Below are 22,212 nucleotides of genomic sequence, written 5' to 3'. Positions count from 1 at the left end.
CGACCTCCTGCTTATAAACTACATGCTGTGTGACAGAAAGGGAAAAGACAAGACAATCCCTCCAAGAAATTGCGGTCGCAATAATTTGCAAAAACGGCAAAACAGGTTCCTCACCTTGCAATTTTTGCCAGTTTCCGCAATTTTACAGCAAAAAAAAAGAAAAAGAAATCACATAAAACTTCAAAGATTTTGAGAAAAGCTGCTGCAAAATCAGCATTTTTGATGGCAACAATCACAAAAAAACTATGCGAAATCCTGGAGGGACTGAAAAGGTATAGAAAGTGTACACGTGTCTCAGTGGCTGCTGTTGCTGCCCCAGTCGTAGGGGAGGTAGCTGACTTTAGTCTTCCCAGCAGAGAGCACCCCCTGCAGGCTGGTCTTCTTAGGAGAGTCACTCATGTGCTCCAACACCCAGGACAGCAGCTGGGAGAGAGAGAGAAGAGAGAGAGAGAGAGAGAGAGAGAGAGAGAGAGAGAGAGAGAGAGAGAGAGAGAGAGAGAGAGAGAGCGAGAGAGAGAGAGAGAGAGAGAGAGAGAGAGAGAGAGAGAGAGAGAGAGAGGACAGACTGAGCTACTGCCAGAGATGCTCACAAGTCTTTTTTTTGCATGTCCAAGTCAAGTCTCAAGTCCATATTCCACTGTTTCACAATCTCATAGCTTGTGGTAAGTCTACCTTGGATGGTTACAAAATTAGGCTAATAATCAGATTCCTCGATTCAGAATGTGGATGGTACAGTACAGTATTTTCACTTCTGGAACCACACTATTGCGCTCCCTGGGTGTGTGATGTAATATGCATTTTTCATTCTGCTGGGATATGGCATTTTATCAAGGGTCAGTGTTGGAGAAAATAAAAGGTCAATTATATGTTCCTGTTGTAATAGTATGCTACTTTGAAAATATTTTACTTAAAAACATGAATCCTTTTACAGGAAGGTTTGAATAAAGTGAAACTGGAAAAATTATATACAGTATATATACATATATATAAGAAGCTTCTTTTACAAAGGTTAAAAGATTTAAGTGTGACTTGGAAACAAGCCAAGTACAGTGTTCAATGCATCATATTTAATGACATTAATTAGACTGTTTGCATTGAACCGTATAGAGTTAACATTAGCTGGCCCACTCCTATTATATTATTATATTATATTATATTAATTAGGCGTATGCAATTATTAGGCAATTATTAGCTTATTGATTAAGAAATGCCCATGGAACTTATATTTTCTCCAACAGTCAGGGTTAGAAATGGGTCATAATGCCATCTTTTAGACACACAGACAGACATAAACACCAAATGCTGTAGCATTTGCCTCCTGCCAGTAGGTGGCAGCCCTTGGATGCAGTATAGGTCAGAAAACTGAGAGAGAGTGGGACAGACAGCAGCTGGGCTCAGAGCTACCTTCTCGTCGGTGCCTCCAAAGTCAGCCTTGTACCACTTGAAGATCTGACTGAGTCGTACTTCTCCTTTCCCAGAGTCCACCATGCAGCCGTCGTCGTTCTCCAGGAAGGCCTCAGCTGCTGTACGGAGCTGGCCATCAATGTCCTGCCAGGGTGGAGAACAGACAAGACTCAAGGCCCATACAAGCTTCCCAGTATTATCACATATGTATATTGTGTAATTAATGTAGAGCAGTCTTCTCAGGAGCTTGGGGGGGAGGAGCTATGTAAAGGTACACTGCTGTCTTCTCAGAAGTGACCAGCTGGGGGGGGGGGGGAGGAGCTATGTAAAGGTACGCTGCATTCACAAAGTAGTTGTTTCCTGGCTGACAGGTTATTTCCTTGATGATTTTCTAGAATGATAAGTGAGCACCTTCCCCCATGCAAGTACGGCTTGATCTGCTGTGCATGCATGCCACAAGCAGCAACCTCCGTCTTGGAAAATTGAAGCGTGGAAGTGCCAAAAACTGCAGTTCCTTGAATGGCCACTTGAGCCCGGCTGCAAAAGCAAGTCATTCCCAATAGACCCATGTTAAAATGCCAGACGTAAACATCTTTACAGCCTGGCTCAAAAAATGGCTTTGATCTCTCTAGCTAATTTCACCGTTCATAATAACTGTATGGGGGGAAGGGGATTTTTATATAACTCACTCGTTTATAGAGTCTATGTCTGCAAAGAAAAGTCAGATTGTATAGAAGTCAATGGGAAAATAATGTGAATTCTCACTTGATTTATGACCTCAGTAAACACTTTCCTAATGAGTTTATGGTCTCAATCGCAAGTTTCAAGTCTTATTCAATACAACATGATGTCCCATTTTGTAAATTATGGTCCCATTTAGAGTCAAATAGACGATAAAGCAGACTATGTTTTGGGGTGCAATTGACAGGTCACCTGTCCAGTGATCGCACAGCTCACTGATCACGGACCAATAGCAGGCCGCGCTGCGGCTCTGGCAAAAAGAAAAGATGGCGACAGTCAAAATGCCAAATTCTAGGCTTCAAAACGGGAGTGCAGAAACCAATGGGTGACATCAAGGTGGCTATGTCCATATTTTCATACGGTCTATGGAATATTCACAATTTTGTACAGCCATAGGCTTCATAGAAACCTACTGGGCTAGTTGGAGGAGAACTGGTTTGGTCATGTCTATTATAAACTACAGCTCTGTCAAGTTTTAACACTACAGAGAACTCTGCCAAAATACATTTGGTTACAGTTTAGTTATTGTATGAATTTTCACATTTATTTTTAGTCTAATAATCTAATTAAACATAATAAAACCAAAACATGGATGGGGAGATGAGGGGCAAAATAAAAATAAAATAAAATAATCAATCAATCAATCAATCAATCAATTACCTGTGGGGTGTAGGTTTTGATTGGTGGGCAGCCCTTTGCCCCACAGTTCAGGGCAAAATGAATGAGGGGCTCAGCATCTGGGAGAGCCACCTAGTGGAAAATATGATAATCAAACTTCTACAGTGAACATTATATCAGTTATTACACAAAATGCAATACAATGAAGGAGTGAAATGTGCAGTACTTGTAGGCGTGGGTCTGTCTTTGAGAAAGGCCTTAAAAGCTGTGCGACGCCTTTTCTGTTCCCCCTCAGAATACCGTTCTCAATGTCCTGCAGAGTGAACACCTCTCCCCCAATCAGGTAGCTCACATAGTTGAAGAACTACAAAATAAGAGAGACAAGACAGAAACAAATATTTGTCAGTGTGGTGTTGTCCACCCCAGCTCAAGCACATCTAGATAAGCATCAGAGGTTATAACCAGGGTTCCCACACCTTCTTAAACATCAACTTCAAGGACTTTTCAAGGACTTTCTAGACCCAACACCCGACACGGCATAGTCAGAGACACGGATAATCGTTAATTACTGTTACAACACTGATACCTTTTTTTATAATGAGAACTAGCAGCTTTACAGGAACCCTGTATAACGGTCTAAAACACTGGTAGGATTCAGAGAAACTCCACGAGAACTTTGGGGAACACCGTAGCGACGCTGGATAAGACTGTAAGAACTCTGGATAAGACCGTAGAGACTCTGGATAAGACCGTAAGGACTCTGGATAAGACTGTAAGGACTTTGGGGAACACCATAACCACTCTGGAGAAGACTGTAAGTAAGGACTTTGGGGAACACCGTAGCAACTCTGTCTGGATAAGACCATAACTCTGATAAGACTAAGGACTCTGGATAAGACCGTAACGACTCTGGAGAAGACTGTAAGGACTTTGGGGAACACCATAACCACTCTGGAGAAGACTGTAAGGACTTTGGGGAACACCATAACCACTCTGGAGAAGACTGTAAGGACTTTGGGGAACACCATAACCACTCTGGAGAAGACTGTAAGCACTTTGGGGAACACCATAGCCACTCTGGAGAAGACTGTAAGGACTTTGGGGAACACCATAACCACTCTGGAGAAGACTGTAAGCACTTTGGGGAACACCATAGCCACTCTGGAGAAGACTGTAAGGACTTTGGGGAACACCATAATAGGGATGGGCATTTCTAGCAAAAACACTATTCGAAATTCGCTGGCCAAATTCGAATTTAATTCGAAATTCGAAAAAAAAAAAAAAAATGTAATTTTTTTTTTTTTTTTTTTTTTTTTGTGAGTGAAATGTTGCATTGTCTCCCCTGATTCTAAGTCTACGGCTTTATTAATTAATATAAAAAGCTTCTGCTGTGGATTTTTAGCTCAAACAAGCATTGCACCACTGAAGTAAAGAACATGTTACATGACATTGACATTTTCGAAAATAAAAAACAGTTTTGACAATCATGAGTGGTTCATTAAATATTTAGTAGGCTCAGGTCTGAGTGCCAAAGGGGTGCCAAAGTCACCCCCTCTCCCTCTTCATGGGATTTCATCCGCCATTCATTTTTCCATAAACCTTGCTTAAAATGCTTATAAAAATGGTTTTACTTGCTCAAACCAAGCGATTTGACTATACTTAGAATCAGGGGAGACAATGCAACATTTCACTAAAAAAAAAAAAAAAAAAAATCCCGAATTTCGAATTTCAATAATAAAAGTCGACCTTGATAATAACAACGATTATTCGAAAATTCGAAATTCGATGCCCATCCCTACACCATAATCACTCTGGAGAAGACTGTAAGGACTTTGGGGAACACCATAACCAGTCTGGAGAAGACTGTAAGGACTTTGGGGAACACCATAACCAGTCTGGAGAAGACTGTAAGGACTTTGGGGAACAGCGTAATGACTCTGGATAAGACTGTATGGACTTTGGGAAACATTATAAGGAAGGGATGCATCATGCACAATGATATCAGAATGACATCGGCTGATCAAGGCTTTAAAATTAAGTATCGGCATTGGCCCGAAACTAACATTTCTGCCGATATGACAGGCCAATACAATGACGCTTTAATTATGCCCAAATGCTCGATATATAACCTAAGTTGAAGTTGAAGTAGTTTTCCTCTTTTGCCCAGTGAATGTGTACATTTTGAAAAGCATTGTATTTATGTCTGCATCTGCCAGTGGGCCATCACCATAAGAATAGGCATAATAATGTGTTAATTCCACTACAGGAGAGACTAGATTGGGGGGAAGGGGGGGATGAGTGCATATAATCCGTATTGGCAAACAGCCAAGAGTTGGAAAATATCAGATATCGGATATCAGCAAAAGATCCAATACATTGGTGCACCCCTAGTGTTATGGAGCTGATTTATAATATAAGGCAGCAGCTCTCTTTTGGTAATATTAAATTTATTATGTGTGCCGCCTGTGAGATAAAGACTCCAATTCCCATGATTCCTGGCGGGTGACGTCATTTCCTGCCAAATTGAGGACTTAACGCAGCTGTGAACGTGGGGCCCGGTGACCACGAGACAACAAACACAATTTGGGGACAGTAATGCTGACAGGCTACATTTACATTACATTACATTACGTAATTTGGCAGACGCTTTATCCAAAGCGACTTACAATAACACATTGGCTAACAGAGCCAGCTAACACAGACCGCATGACAGAAAGGCTACTTCATCATGACACACCAGGGGAACCCTGTAAGGACCTTGGGTAATACTGTAAGGACTCTGAGTGGAGCAGTGCTGTCTACCCGGTATCTCTGCCACATGTTGGTGGGGGCCCCCAGGCGCACGGAGCCGTGGATGACCAGGGCGTTGTAGATGTTGATGAAGAAGGCCAGTTTCTCCTCGCGGCTCAGGGACAGGAGCTCCACCCTCTGCAGCTGCACGGCCAGCTCGCAGTAACGCTCAAACAGCGGGCTCACACACATGCTCTGGTAGTTCACATACTGTGGACATAAGGACAAGGCACACACACATACTGTCAGAGATGGGAAAAGTACACACAGTCTCTACTCAAGTAGAAGTACAGTTACTTGTGTAAGTAGAAGTACTGATTCAACTTGTTTACTCAAGTAAAAGTAAAAAAAGGCCCTGAAATGTAATAAAGTATAAAAGTAACAAGTATTTCCACCGGTTGTTTCTGTGCAAACCTAACCTTAAGTCAAGTCGTATTAATATAATCCAAAGACTATTAAACTTCAAAGATCCCCTCCAAACATGTTTTAAGATGTGTAAAGACTATTATACATGTTATAAAACATAATATAAGATGTATAAAGACTAGTATATATTTTGATTAATGATTTGCGTGATATGGTTTTTCCACAAAAAAGGTGCACATAATGTGTGAAAGATGGGAGAGCGCGAGACGAGAGAGAGACAGACAAACGACGCTACATCGTTCTGGTCTGTCATGCATTAAAACGACTAAAACTAAGTAACTAGCCTGTTCTGAAAATGTAAGCAGTAGAAAGTACAGATATCTGTGTCAAAATGTAGGGAGTAAAAGTAAAAAGTTGTCAGAAAAAAAAAATACTACAATAAATAAATACCCAAGTAACCAAGTACCTATTTGTACTTAGGTACTTCCCATCTCTGCACATACTGTACACTCATTTTACCCAAGTATACATAAACAGTAGAGGTGTGCCATATGGTATCGCTCACAATAACACAGGTACAATTCATATTTATATAGTCAAAAATTCATATTGTGATAATGGCAATATTCTGAGTTGTTGACGTAATTATGTCACACCGTTACGCCGAGTAACAGTGTGACGTATAAACAGCAACAACAAGCATGGTTGAAAGTGGCTCCATGGGGGAGGAGTTAATTCCAAAAAGGGGCATGGCTTCAGTAGTGTGGAAGTGGTTTGGTTACAAGAGAGCAACAACCACGGTCATTTGAAGGCACTATGCTGATCTGAATTGTGTTAACAGCACTGAAACCCATTTTAAAGGCTTGCCCAGTGGTGGAGCGGGAATCGATCGACCGACCTCCCTCTTTCAAAGCACACGTGCTACAAGAGAGCTTGCTCCCTTGACGGAGCTGGTTAACGGGCCTTTATACTCATACTCACAGTCTCATATTGCAGCTATTACCAAGACATAATTTTTGCATCTTTGTAATGTTGCCAAAATCCGCTCTATTTTATCTCTGCAATTCATAATGTAATTCATGCATTAGTATCCTCTAGACTTGATTATTTTAATGTCCTTCTCTCTGGCCTCCATAGTTGTGCTACGAGAAGTCTTCAGCTGGTACAGAATGCTGCAGCTAGAATATTGACTAAGACTACAAAATGTAATCATATTACTCCCATTCTGGCCTCGCTTCACTGTTTACCAGTATATGCTAGAGCTGATTTTAAGGTTCTTCTTTTAACATATAAGGCCTTGCATGGCTTTGTACGACCGTATTTATTAGAACTTTTTACACTATGTACCGGCACGCCCCCTTCGCTCTCTCCATGCTGGTCTTCTAGCCATTCCTGTGGTTAAGAAAATGGTTGTTTCCAGAGCTTTTGCCTACCGCGTCCCCCATCTGTGGAACAAACTTCCACTATATGTTAGGGAATCCAGTTCAGTTGACATTTTTAAATCAAGACTGAAAACACACCTTTTTTCTCTGCACTACGGCCTTCTCTAGAACTATGGTTGGGTTTGTCACATTTTAAAACACCCCTTTTATTTGGGATGTTTTTTTAATGTGGCTGTTTTACTAGTTTTTATTTATTTATTTATTTGATTTGTATTCGAACACCCCTTTCAACTTGATGTTTTTTAATGTGGCCCTCAACTGTGTTTGTTCCTTTTAACATGAATTTTTAGAGCATTGTTTGTTATACTTGTCCTATGCTTTCTTTTAATTGTAAAGTGTATTGGGACCATGTTTCATGGTGATTTTGCACTTTAAATAAGAATTGATTGATTGATTGATTGATCAGTGATAAGATATTGTAAGGTCTTGAGATGTCTGGGCAAATGCATCTCATGTCTTCAGAAAGCTCTTATGACTTAAACTAAGCCTGGGCGATATGGACAAAATCAAATATCACAATATTTTTTACCCCTTACCTTGATATCGATATTGGAACAACATTGTATGAAGGATGACTATTTGTGCTTTCACAAAATATTGACACATTGACATTTTTGATAAATAATCATTAGTAATGTGGTTATAATGACTAATATACAGTAAGTTGGTAAAGGCAAATAAGAGAACAGCTAGAACAACCTGGAAATTACATCACTTTACTGTAATGTACTCTTTAAAACCAGAAAAAGACAACCCTTATGCCATATCACAATATTAAGATATTCGAAAAGAAAAGAACATTGGGGAAAGTAAATGAAAGCTGAGGCAAACCTGTGTGTTCAGATTTGTACTTTTTCGAAGGACACAAGTCCATAAACTTCAGGGGAACCAATCCTCTCTGCAGGACACAGGAGCAGTGGTGTCCTGTGTCCATGTTATTTTCCATTTATCTACAGTATGCATATACTGTACATGACACACATATACCTAATACACACACACACACACACACACACACACACACACACACACACACACACACACACACACACACACACACACACGCACACACACGCACACACACACAGTGAGTCATGGAGGACATTACCTTGCCATCATCAGAGAGATGCTCAGAGAACAACTTCAGAATCATCTCCCTCAAAACTGAAGACAGCTCAGCAGCTGAGAGAGGGGGGGGGGGATAGGGAGAGAGGGAGAGGGGGGAGTAGGCCGGGATGGGGCCGTTAATTTTTATTGATAATGATACCAGTTTCGAGACTGCGTAACGATCCGAGGCTTCATCGATACCACTATCGATACCTTTCTATTATTTGGTGGAAATACGACAACAAATTCTTAACATAACTAGTATTGCTTTTATTGCTTAACTGTGAGTCTGTGAATGTTTGATTTCTGAACAATGAAATTTGCCTAGCCTGGTGAGCCAATTCAATTCTTCTTTGTTTAGTTGATGGCAGTTGGCAGACAATTCAATTGAATTAAAAAAACTTCAATGCCGTGTGTTTGTGCACCTGTGATTTGATGTAGATGACATCACTCTGGTCTCTTAAGACATAACTTTACGTTATAGGACCCACTAGTCTCGATAGCAGTATCGATGAGCTCAGACGACCTTATTGATTTTCGGGTTTTGAGAATCTTGGATCCGGCTCCTTATCGATACATGATCTCCATCCACATCCCTAAGGGAGAGTGAGTTAAATTATTGAAATGTGCAATAGCTTCTCCTCGTGAAACAAACCAAAATCGAAAATCTTAGAATGTTTTGAGCGACACCAACACCAGAAGAGGGGAACCTGGGAGGCGGCCGGGGGAGGGGAGTCTCCCAGCTCAGTGTCCTGGGGCTGACCTACCCTGCAGGGGGGTGCAGGCTGCCGTCTGGCCTGCGTTGAGGGCAGAGTGAGGGTCATGCTCCAGCAGCCTGTACAGAGTGTTCCCAGTCTCTTCTCCAAACTGGCTGTGCTGCTGCCCAGCGCCGTGCACACTCACCATGTACTTCTTCTGCAGCAGGGCCTGGCCGGTCTCATTGGCCTGGGCCGTGGCTGGCACACACAAAGCCACACAAAGCCACACAAAGACACACTTGTTTGTTTATCTGAACTTTGTACAGTAGGAAGGAGGATGCTGCCAGTTTTCAATAATGTCGAGATAAAGCTAGAACAAACAATAATCCGTTTCGGTAACACTTTATAATCACTATTAAGCATTAGTTAAAGCAGGACTAAACCCCAAAACACTTTTTTCAGCTTTTAACCAATATATATGACTTTGGGGGTGGTGTGTGACGAATTCTGGTCAAAATTTCCACATTTGAGACCAAACTGTTACCATTGTACCATTTGTATAATTTTCAGCAGCATAAGTTCCCTCTATGGGTTCAAACCTGCTTTTTTTGTGCCCTCAAATGAATGGGAGATTTGGTACATCGTGACGTCACGGTAGGGTTAGCGCGTGCCCCACTCATGTGAAAAATTGTTTTTTTTCCCCCCATGTGATTACTGTAGTTGACGCGGCGCGAGCCCTTTAAGAGCAATGCATCCATGGGAAATCGCCTACTGTGGCTAATATTAGCCGCTAGTTAGTTATGTTACAGGGCAGTAAAACGCCACTGAATGACCAAATTGATAGAACTTTTAACCATTTCGAGTAACACCGTTTCCATACGGATCACCAGCGTTAGTTTGTTGTTTATAACGTGGCTATATTCATAACGTTTTCTATGATATCTATCTCGGATGCGTTATTTCGAATCCCACATAGGTTACGCCAAAACCACCCCCAAATTGTGTTCTGGCGCAAAGCGAGTGGGTTTCAGGACGACACAGTATCTCGAGCCATTTACGTTATCTTTAGAGCAATATTCCTGGACTGCAAGTTTAACTAAACAGTTACATGTCCTCTGCATTCTACATCAAATGAAGATATTACAGGTTGTTTTATTTTGTATGTTACATACTTATTGGCCAAGTTATGTTAGTTTATGGGGGAGGAATTCTGCCAGCTAAAGAAGGGAGTATAGGCGGCCACCTTGCCTACAGAGTTTTCAAATCAAGCAGCATGCCGTTCTGCTTTAAGTATTAGTAAATACTTAGGTCATTATTTATAAAGCATTGTTCATACATTACTAATCATTTGTAAGTAATTCATGAACACAGTTATCAATGTTTTATTACTGATTAATAAGCTAATTTATAACGTATTAACTATTGTATTTAATCTAATTTATAAATGATTCGTAAGGTATAGATAGTCCTCACTTTAGATTAGGTCACACAATATACTTAACCTGTTAATCCCTAAACCTATTTTTCAGTTCACCTGCCGAAAATGACATGCCCGGCGAATTGAATAGAGTATATCTCCACAACTACAGGGGATTTTCTGAAAATTATTTTTTTCAACAGCTAGCCAACACCTGTGAGATTGCTGTAGAAGTGTCAGAATCAATTCAAAAATTTACTGTATCAGAGTAAAATCAGTTAGAACATGGCAAAAAATTAAAAATTCAAGCTCCGCCAAGCTCCGAGTGCTTGTATCAAAGCAAATCCTTGGAAAGTGAACCAGAGCAATTTTACAGATGTTTTACTACAGGTAGGCCCAGGCGGACCTGATCTGGGCACATTTTGGCCATCCTATGTGCCATTTGACTTTTCTATGGTAGAAGAGTGAAATACCTTTTTTCTCATTTACATATCACTATAGGTACTCAGTTAAAATGCATTATAGTTTGAGTAACCCTCAAGCGTTATCTGTATTTTTACTGCATGCAATGCATCAAAAAGGTTTCTTCAATATGCAGGCAAAGCCTGGGGCGTTACGCAGAGGGATATCTCGGGAACCCATTGGTCGATTTGGATGATTGACACCTCTATGGCAGAGGTTCTCAAATGTTTTTCAGCCAAGGACCCCTTACAAGATAGAAAATATACCGGGGACCCCCTCATTCTGATTTGTGATTTTGGGCTAAGCTTAATAGTTTCCACGGTAACGTGCTTGACTTTTAAATGGCTAGGTTTGTTAGATTAGAATGGAATCCATGAACCATTTTAGATCTAAAAGATAACATATTTCCGTTGAACTATGAAGCTTTTGCAACAACAAAAAAGTTTTTATTTTCATTTCCCTGAAAACCTTTCGCGGACCCCCTTGCAAAGTGCCACGGACCCCTGGGGGTCCCCGGACCCCCATTTGAGAACCAACGCTCTATGGAACCGTCAGAGGCAATAGAATCAACGTGGACTGAAAGAATGTACGTCAGACAGTTTTCCAGGAAATGACGTGGAACCGAACAAAAAGATAATTTATTGTGTGAAGGTGACCACTCCATGTAAAACCCTCCATATGGCTTTGTAAACACCATGACTGTTAAAAAAACGCTTCAAGATGATGAAGAGGCGTAGCAATTAGTAGCGTTTTTAGGGAGTCGAACACAGCTTTTGATTGGAAAACAGCAAAGGTAAGACATAACTTATAGTTTTATCTGTAAAACTTTTTTGCGGTTCTTTGACAGCCTACCAAGGTGAGTTTTCATCTCTCAGTGACGAGCCATACATCGTTGGAAAGAGCAGGCTCTTGGCTTTCGAAAGTGTGCAGCACTCTGTATGCTTGAAAAATAGACCGTACGCTGAAACGATCGCTGCAGCACGTGTGCAGTGTGGCTTCAGCGTGGCGTGGCGAGGCCAAGCGCTGCGGCTGGTGTGATCGCTCTCCCCTGTTAACAAGGACGCTGAAATGAAACCGCCCGCTGCGCTGTGTCGCTTCAGCATAGGATTGGCGTCTGGTGTGTTCAGCCACTTACTTACCCATGCCCTTCTCTTTCTGCAACCAGCCAACCAGCTGAGCGCCTGAGAAGCTCTTTTTGTACAAACTCAGCCCCCTCCTATGAGAGCCAATCACACTGGCCTCTTTGAGGTCCTCTACCAGGCCCGCCATCTCGTCCCTCTCACACATCAACTCTGCGAGGGCAGGGATATGCCGAAACAAACACACACAAACAGAAACACACATGTACAGAGTCACATGTACAGACAGAATATGTGCATGTACTTGGTCGATAAATGAAGATATTGTGTCTGCGTTTCATTGTAAGTAGCTTGCCACAGAATATTGCAGAAACCCTCTCTTTCTAACTGCAGATTTCTGACAGGTGACCCATGGAATTATGCTGCATTCATTCATGTGCTCCTCGGTTGGTCTTATTTCGCGAGCTGTCAAGTCGTTTATTGGCTTTTGGTGTCAGAATGATCGGAATCTGTAAACCAAATCAGGATTAATGCTAAGAGGTAACTTTTCTAACTAGAGCCTCTTGAGGTATAGCGTTCACAGTGACGGCTGCCATTGTTACTCTAGTGTCAGCGTGATTTTGTTTGTGTGTCCGAGTGAGCTAAGGGGGTGTGGCTTAGCAATAGGTGAATTGTTGTTATTGAGTCTATTTCTGCAATAACTGCACTTATGGCTGTGTTTACTCTACAAACAACATTACTGCTCATTGGTTCGGGAGCCACCGGCGTGCCTGATTGGCTGGTTATGCTGTCAACTACGTGGCAGGTCCCTGAGTGGCCCGTGCAGTTTGTAATTTCTGGAAATTGCTGGGCGGCAAGCTGGAGGCCAGACAGAATGTGAGTTCACATGATCAGGATAGTTAACCATGTTACCATAGAATAGGATTAAGTCAGACTCGTTTTAGAAGCATTTGACCAAACGTCTATGGAAAAATGAATGGGGAATGAAATCCCTTAGGCCCCATGCCGAACCCGGAAGAGAGTGTGACTTTGGCTCTCAATAGAGCTGTCAGTGGTTTTCTTCTTTTCTTCAAACAGCTAGCGGCTAGCCTGTGTGAAGTCCCTTCTGACAAAGTTTGCTTCTGCAGCAGGGAGCAGCTGAATAACAAGTGAAGTAGAGGCCTGTGCTGCTGGGCTCATCCGCAGTGTCAAGTGTCCTGTATCAACTGTCTGCACTGGCAATGGTGTCCAGATTAGCGCGCACACACACACACATACACACAAAACACACGCATGAACACACACACACATACACACACACACACAGTAGAGCCCTAACCCTCTCACCTCCGTCATCCTCTCTGTGGTCTAAAGAGCCCTAACCCTCTCACCTCCGTCATCCTCTCTGTGGTCTAAAGAGCCCTAACCCTCTCACCTCCGTCAGCCTCTGTGGTCTAAAGAGCCCTAACCCTCTCACCTCCGTCAGCCTCTCTGTGGTCTAAAGAGCCCTAACCCTCACCTCCGTCAGCCTCTCTGTGGTCTAAAGAGCCCTAACCCTCTCACCTCCGTCAGCCTCTCTGTGGTCTAAAAAGCCCTAACCCTCTCACCTCCGTCAGCCTCTCTGTGGTCTAAAAAGCCCTAACCCTCTCACCACCGTCAGCCTCTCTGTGGTCTAAAGAGCCCTAACCCTCTCACCTCCGTCAGCCTCTCTGTGGTCTAAAGAGCCCTAACCCTCTCACCTCCGTCAGCCTCTCTGTGGTCTAAAGAGCCCTAACCCTCTCACCTCCGTCAGCCTCTCTGTGGTCTAAAAAGCCCTAACCCTCTCACCTCCGTCAGCCTCTCTGTGGTCTAAAGAGCCCTAACCCTCTCACCTCCGTCATCCTCTCTGTGGTCTAAAGAGCCCTAACCCTCTCACCTCCGTCAGCCTCTCTGTGGTCTAAAGAGCCCTAACCCTCTCACCTCCGTCAGCCTCTCTGTGGTCTAAAGAGCCCTAACCCTCTCACCTCCGTCAGCCTCTCTGTGGTCTAAAGAGCCCTAACCCTCTCACCTCCGTCAGCCTCTCTGTGGTCTAAAGAGCCCTAACCCTCTCACCTCCATCAGCCTCTCTGTGGTCTAAAGAGCCCTAACCCTCTCACCTCCGTCAGCCTCTCTGTGGTCTAAAAAGCCCTAACCCTCTCACCACCGTCAGCCTCTCTGTGGTCTAAAGAGCCCTAACCCTCTCACCTCCATCAGCCTCTCTGTGGTCTAAAAAGCCCTAACCCTCTCACCTCCGTCAGCCTCTCTGTGGTCTAAAGAGCCCTAACCCTCTCACCTCCGTCAGCCTCTCTGTGCTCTAAAAAGCCCTAACCCTCTCACCACCGTCAGCCTCTCTGTGGTCTAAAGAGCCCTAACCCTCTCACCTCCGTCAGCCTCTCTGTGGTCTAAAAAGCCCTAACCCTCTCACCTCCGTCAGCCTCTCTGTGGTCTAAAGAGCCCTAACCCTCTCACCTCCATCAGCCTCTCTGTGGTCTAAAAAGCCCTAACCCTCTCACCTCCGTCAGCCTCTCTGTGGTCTAAAAGCCCTAACCCTCTCACCACCGTCAGCCTCTCTGTGGTCTAAAAAGCCCTAACCCTCTCACCTCCGTCAGCCTCTCTGTGGTCTAAAAAGCCCTAACCCTCTCACCACCGTCAGCCTCTCTGTGGTCTAAAAAGCCCTAACCCTCTCACCTCCGTCAGGGTCTAAAGAGCCCTAACCCTCTCACCTCCGTCAGCCTCTCTGTGGTCTAAAGAGCCCTAACCCTCTCACCTCCATCAGCCTCCCCGGGCTCTTCCATCTGGTTCTTCTCCGGCAGGGGAGGAGCATCTGCTGGGAGAGGCTCCTCCTTCACCACACGCACCAACCTCTGCAGCTCCTCAGGGGCCTGAGGAGGTCAAGCACACATACACACACGTCGCACGCACACACACACACACACACACACACACACACACACGGACAGTTAAGTGACCAAATTCTTCATACCAGTTCTCTTTAGAGATGCACCGATGGCCAAAATTTCGGATTTTTTTATATTCGGAAAGGTTGTGGACGAAGCATAACCTCCACGCAAGAAGAGATTGCTGATGAAACTTAGACAAAGAAACATGTTATTAATTACATGTTAAAACAAAGGGAAGACCACTAATTTTCTCAAATATATGGTTGGGGATGAAGAACCACAAAGAATCTTGGTTTCCCAGGCATCTTTTAAGCCAATTAATTTTAAAAGTCTTTACAGTGTCATGAAAATTTAAGACCTCTAGACCTCCATCTGCCCTGCTGTTAGAAAGTGCTGCCTTTTTAAGCTTGTGAGTTTTGTTTTTCCAGATGAAGTTAAGAAATAACATTGATTTCCGTAGCTGTGGGCTCGTTAACAAAAAGAGAGAGGGGTAAATAAAGCGAGAAAGGCCCTCGGCCTTAGATAAAAGAACCCTGCCATATAATGTTAAGTCCCTTTGAAGCCAGAGGTTAAAGACATTCTTGGTTTTCTTTTTTTTTTATAATATTTTATTTGGTTTTTTCAAAAACAAGAGCATGGCAGCTCAGACACAACATTGAACATTCTTGGTTTTCTTAATCCTTCCATTAAAGTTCAGTTGCTGTCTCGCTACAAGGTTTTTAATCATATAGATGCCCAAGTACATAACTGTGTTCTTTACAGGAATATTTTCTATCAATGTATCTTCACAATCATGTAAGGGCAACAACTCACATTTAGATAGATTGAGCCTCAGACCTGAAGCTAATGAAAACTGCTCAACTAGATTAATAGCTTTCAGCAACTGATCTTTATTTTGTAAGAAAATAGTTGTGTCATCAGCAAGTTGTGAAATTTGTATTTGCTTGTTAAATATAGTGATGCCTTTAAACTCTGGATCATGTGCAATATTTGTAGATAATAATTCCCTTGGGGAAATAGTTTGAGTACCACACACCGGCGCTGCGGCATCACCGCATCATATGGCGCGGTGCTGCAGTGTCCGTATATACATATATATATATATATATATATATATATCACTAAACAGCCCTAACACAAAATAACACTTGTTTGACTTGAGGGCATGTAGGTGTGTCCTAATAGGACTAGACGATATGACTTCAAATCAATATCATGATTATTTCAAATGTTTACTTTTATTATGATTCATGAACTCTTATTTATTTTATACATTGTTGTTTTTTATACTGCCGTCATAGTCCTCTGACAGGTCTGTACTCTACTGTTTTTTGGCTCAGTGTTTTCGCTCGTGGCATCCTCCATGCTGAGTGAACACAGACTAACGTTAGTGGGACGGGGCAGAGGCACGTGACTGAACACGACATAGTATTTTTTAAAGGTGACAGTTCATGAATGCAGGCCTTGTGGAAGTTGTGAATTGTTTAATTAATTAAATTAATATAACGAATTGACATGAACAATAATTACATCTAGGGAGGGGCATTGCAAATTAGCCTTGGGCTATAAATGCCGTGGTACAGGATATCAGATGTTTTGGTAAACATACAGTATGTACGTGTATCTGTCCCTACACAAATAAATAAATGAAATTAAATGAACAAGATTAAGTTCAAATGTCGGTTTCGATACATTTTGGGTGAATTGCCCTTAGGGCTAATGTACACCGCCTCCGGAACAGATGCGGTACGGCTCAGGTAGAGCTGCGAACAGACCCACACACATGTAAGGCTCAGGTAGAGCTGCGAACAGACCCACACACATGTCATCTGTCAGACGTATGTGGGATCAGACAAAAATAGAACAGGTGCGTGATTTTTCCGTACCGCATGTATCGCCCATCAATTAACATGGACAAGAGTCGAGATCCTGCAGTTTTGCCGGATCCGCAACCAGGGTGCGAACTACGGGGGAGCTGGGGGGGCTTTGGCTCCCCTTAAAGAAATAGTAGACCCCCTGAAAGCATGACTTGTGAAATTTGGGGGGGTCTCTAAATTATTGACTACCGGTAATATATATTACCCCATGTATTTTCTATTTCTTTTTCTGTACCTTCATAGTGAATAATGCGTAAAATTACGCTATTTTAATCGTATGATTCAGAGTGTGCTCAATCACTGTCAAATTCACTGTAAGCCCCTATACCGACATGCATGTTATTCTTATCATCACCACATCGAAGCGTGGCGGCGCAGGTGCAAATCAAACGTCACTCACGCGGTCAGGTCAGATTTAAACCAACAGCAAGATGTAAAAAAGAAAACAAGGCAGTTTGACAAACTTTACATTCACGAAGAAATGGAAGCAGCCGTCAGTTGAACAGCAACAAGTCGCTTCTACTTCAAACGCAGATGTGGAAAAAGTGACGACGTGAAGCTGGAATACCTCTGAGTCCTCCCGCATATGGAGGACTGTTTGTGAGATGGAATGCGTCAGGAACTTCACAGTGAGTGGGACATGTGCGTTATGGAGTGGTTAAAAGTGTTGGGCAGAGATATCATGTTCTTGTAGCTGCAGTGTATATGGAGAGCAGTGCGCCCGTTTCGCCTTTCTGTGCTCTCTCATCCTCCCTCCCTCTCTGTGTGCGCAGAGCGCTTTTCTCTCTTGGAGAGAAAAGTGGAACACGACAAGCTGTATCCATGTCTTTGAGTGTGCTTATTTAAAATGAGTTATACCCCTAAATTGGCCTTCAAATTGCCTCAAATTTCGGCCGCCGCCCTTCGGACGGCGGCTGTAGTGCCCCCCCCCCGTGAAAAAAGTTGGCTCCCCCGAAAGCCACAGTATAGTTCGCACACTGTCCGCAACGCAGCCGTAACATATTTGGTGTACATTGCCTGTTAGTGTGTCCCCTCCTCACCAGTTTCTGCAGGTCGTCGTTCCCCCCGATGTGAAGGGCGTTGAAGAAGATCTGAGGAACCGTGCTGCGCCCCGTCAGCTCCTTCACCCTGGCCCTGAGCTCCGGGTGCCTGCCCACATCCACCTCACACACTCCTAGGCCCAGACCCCTCAGGGTGGCTTTAGCCTGCATGCAGTGGGGGCACCCCTGGATGGAGTACACTGTTACCCGGCCCAGACCACTGCTCTCAAACTCCCCCATTTAGAGCTCTGCAAAGACAAGAGGGTGAAGAAAGTTGACTGAGCTCCAAGCTCTTGCCCAGCAAAGTCAGTTAGTAGTCTCACTTGCCAGACTATCGCCACACTTCGTTTCACGCTGTACCAGCGCATGAGAGAGTCTAGCTCAACTCACTCTCATTCTGGTATAACGAAGGGAAAATAATCCTCCGTTATCTCCATTATCTTTAAAACCATCCACCGAAAGTACCAAGCAGGCCTGCTTTATTGCACAATCCAAATCTTCTGCAAATTTTGCCATTTTCAGCTTGTAGGTTGCTAGCTAGTGTTGTTGTTTCACAGCGGTGGAGGCATTTGAGCGCGACATGCAGGGAGCGGAAAGGGACTCGCTCTGACTGAAATGGTCCGAGCCAATGGCAGAGCTTATCCCCACAGCCTGCTTCCAGTGAGTCAGACTAAACAGTTAGTTACCAACAGTGTTGGCCAGTAAAGTGAGGGGTTACTATAATTTTGTTACTTTCCCAGTGACTACTAATGTAAGGGATTACTAATCCAAGTAACTTCAAGTTACTGCATTACTTTCTCCAGCACTGGCACAGCACTAAAACAAAGTGTGGAGATAGGTCTGGCTATGTGAGACTAGCCTGGGTAAACCCAGCCTCCACATGACCTCCATCTATGCGCTAGATAGAGGTCACGTGGAGGCTGGGTTTACCCAGGCTAATGTGAGACTACTGCCTTGCCAGAACGAGAGTCTTTTTTTTGTCCCATAGGGAAATCAATAAAAAGGTCTGCAGTTTGGCTGATTGTTGACCCCTCCTGTAATGTTAATTATTGTTCCAATAAAGTGGATTCAGTTCTAAAAGGAGCTGACTAAGGGGGTGGGGTAGCGAAAGTAATAGTAAAGTAACAAGCAACATAACTAATGACTTGATTGATACCAAGTAATAAGTAAAGTAATTTTATTGCTTTTTAAAGGAGTAATACGTAACCGATTGCATTTCCTGAGTAACTTCCCCAACACTGTTACCAATAGTGCTCTGTTCGGTTAGTGGTTGATTTCTTGGGAAGTTAGCCAATTGCCTACCTAGTTCCTCATTCATCTTGACACAGCTTTGTGCTAGTGGACAGTCAATATTAGTCTCTCTCACACACACACATTAGTCTCTCTCTCTCTCACACACACTCTCTCACTCACACACACACACAGGTCATTGGAACTGTGTTAAAATAATTTAGAGCTGCAACGATTAATTGATTAATCGACATTACAAGTATTTTGATATCGATTAATCATTTTGAGTACAATTTTAAGAGAAAAGGTCTAAATTCTGTGATTCCAGCTTCTTAATGTGAATATTTTCTGGTTTACTCCTGTATGACAGTAAACTGATATTATCTTTGAGTTGTGGACAAAACAAGACATTTGAGAGGGTCATCTTGGGCTTTGGGAAACAATGATCATCATTTGCTACCATTTTCTGTCATTTCATAGACCAAACAACTAATCGATTAATCGAGAAAATAATCGAAGGATTAATCGATTATGAAAATAATCGTTCATTGCAGCCCTAAAATAATGATCAATTCTCAATCAATTGATACAGTATTACAATAACTAATCATTATTAGTAGTAGTTATTGTACTGTAGATGGCGGAGGCTAAGTTTAGTTACATGTCAAAACCAAAGACTGTATAAATAGGTCAAAATTCATTCAAAAGTCTGCCAATTTAACATGCCATGGCTTATAATGAACGTTACAGATCATTTTCTGATTCTTTAGGAGTCCTTCTGCAGTTCAAGCAGTTCCAAAAGTTGACATTTTACTCAAATAAATTGCTGCTTGGTGTGCTGTATACAAGCCGAATTTAAGAAAGGTTCCTGTCGATTAAGCCACGAATATGTTTTAGGAGGTATGTACAGTTACTTTAAGCAAGGAAACTGACGTGTCTGATTTGTGAATGGAGTTTGGCGACCCGTTCTCTGCCAGGCTGTGGTTATTGTTTACATTAATTGAAACTCAAACTGGACCGCAATATAAGATACAAACTCGACAATAACGATGAAAAGTAACACATGATCACAGTATAGCGGCATAACAACACTATTTAGATATAAATGAAGCACCGTCCGTCAGGCATGGAGCGATCGCTGCTAACGTTAATAACGACCATAGAGACGTCATAACATTAACGTTACCTTTAATCCAGACTCCCTTGCTAGACTCGGGCGCACAATCCAATCCAAGAGGCAGTCCTCTGAATGCCCTCAAAGTTAATTAAAACATGTTGGATAATTGATGTTTGATTACGATGTGTGTTGTGCTCAGACTCAATGCTCCATCCTGCAGATAGCTGCACTGGCACTGCACACACCACTGTCTGCTAGCTCTCATGATGCCTTCAAGTGCTCCTCGTAAACTCAAGATGCCTTCAAGTGCTCCTCGTAAACTCTATACTTTTCTTTCTCATCATTAGTCCTCCTCCTCCTCCTCCTCCTCCTCCTCCTCCTCCTCCTCCTCCTCCTCCTCCTCCTCCTCCTCCTCCTCCTCCTCCTCCTCCTCCTCCTCCTCCTCCTCCTCCTCCTCCTCCTCCTCCTCCTCCTCCTCCTCCTCCTCCTCCTCCTCCATCATACGGGGAAGTATGAGATTGTGATAAAAGTATATGATGTGGCAATGAATCATTATCAGTTGTCTATCAGTTGTAAAATTAGTACTGGATGACCTTGTGACAGGTAACCACAAGACAGGTGAGGTGGGTTACAGCGAAATAATATCATTTTTGCCCTTGCTTACGCAATTTGATTTATCCTTTGAGGTTTTTGTATTGTTATCCCTGTTATTTGATGTGGTTTTATGCTGTTCCTGTTTTAATGTATTTTATCTCTTTGCAGTTATCACCATAATACCTGCCCAGGGACTATGGTTGAAAACTAGCCAAGCTGGCTAAACTGACACATTTGCAGAAATGTTTATTAATGTGCAATGAAAATGAAAAAATTGTTAACTCAACAATAATCTTTCTTGCAAAAAAAATCCATGTTAAAAATGAAAATTACATAAATAATACATAATAAACTCCTGCAGTGTGTGGGAGTTTATCACTCAATTATTATCAATTGTAAAATTAACATGTTACAAGAGGCCTTTATATCATCATCATCATCATCATCATCATCATCAATTTTGTCTACTTTTATCAAGAAATATTCTCATCTCTATTGTAGTTTTCTTGCCGTATTTGCTGCCACCTGCCAGAGAATTCTACACGTGCAAAAAAAAGTGTGTTGTGTGTGTGTGTGTGTGGGGGGGGGGGGGGCTGGCTCGTGGAGTGAAGCACAAATATTCTATTGCTTCTTCCTGAGAATGAACCTAAATTGAGATGAAATGAGATATCACTGTCTGTTGTAACCAAAGCAATTACTCAAAAAAATGTACTTGCATGCAGGGGAATTCATGTGGCACAATAGAGTACAGGAGGAATGAGTCCAGAAGAGCTGGATGTTAGCACTTCCAGTTCCATATGTATAAAAGGCAATGGGATTTTTGTATGGGGGTTTCGGTTAAATGCCTGAAATAAGGTCTGGGCTTAACAAAAGTTTATGAAATGGCGAACTTTGTGTTCAGCAAGACAATCTTCACAAATGAGGTCCACTTTTATGATTTTCAAAGTGTAAATGCATCAAAAGTCGACTTTTACACGTAGGAACCAGGATGTGCAGGGACATCTGGGTAAGCTGGGGTTCCTTGTTTTTTCACTGCTGGCGTTCCTTGTTTTTTCACTTCTGGGTAAGCCTACAAAAATACCTCATCCCTACCCTGCAGTACTCTATTAAGGGAGCTTATAAATCTCACACGATGGCTCCTCTGGGTTTGTCAGACCACAACACTGTTGGTCCCCACTTACCCATCGGCCCTGAAGAGAGGGAACATTGAGCAGAGAGTCTGGACTGAAGACTATGGTATGGTGTTTATTCTTAATCCTCGAGGGGAAACATCCGTTTGCCACCAGAGCGAGTACAGATACAGATACATAAACTACACTGGAAGACTAGACTA

At 42.8% G+C, this 22,212-nt stretch overlaps 1 protein-coding gene across 1 annotated transcript; it reads right to left on the bottom strand.

Annotated features, from left to right (window-relative positions):
* Positions 1-254: 254 nt before the first annotated feature.
* Positions 255-20,492, bottom strand: LOC310778243 (uncharacterized protein). Its single transcript, XM_083638618.1, has 11 exons — positions 20,355-20,492; positions 17,939-18,186; positions 14,889-15,003; positions 12,185-12,337; positions 9,236-9,424; positions 8,470-8,543; positions 5,566-5,763; positions 2,990-3,127; positions 2,806-2,895; positions 1,405-1,548; positions 255-423 (listed from the first exon to the last, which is right to left on the bottom strand). Exons 2-11 carry the CDS (start codon positions 18,176-18,178, stop codon positions 295-297), a joined length of 1,470 nt encoding a protein of 489 aa, XP_083494744.1. The 5' UTR covers positions 18,179-18,186; positions 20,355-20,492; the 3' UTR covers positions 255-294.
* Positions 20,493-22,212: the final 1,720 nt, after the last annotated feature.

The sequence above is a fragment of the Poromitra crassiceps genome (genome assembly GCF_964638095.1).
Source record: "Poromitra crassiceps genome assembly, chromosome: 6".
Classification (NCBI taxonomy): Eukaryota; Metazoa; Chordata; class Actinopteri; order Beryciformes; family Melamphaidae; genus Poromitra; species Poromitra crassiceps.
This window is presented reverse-complemented; position numbering and strand designations above follow the sequence as displayed.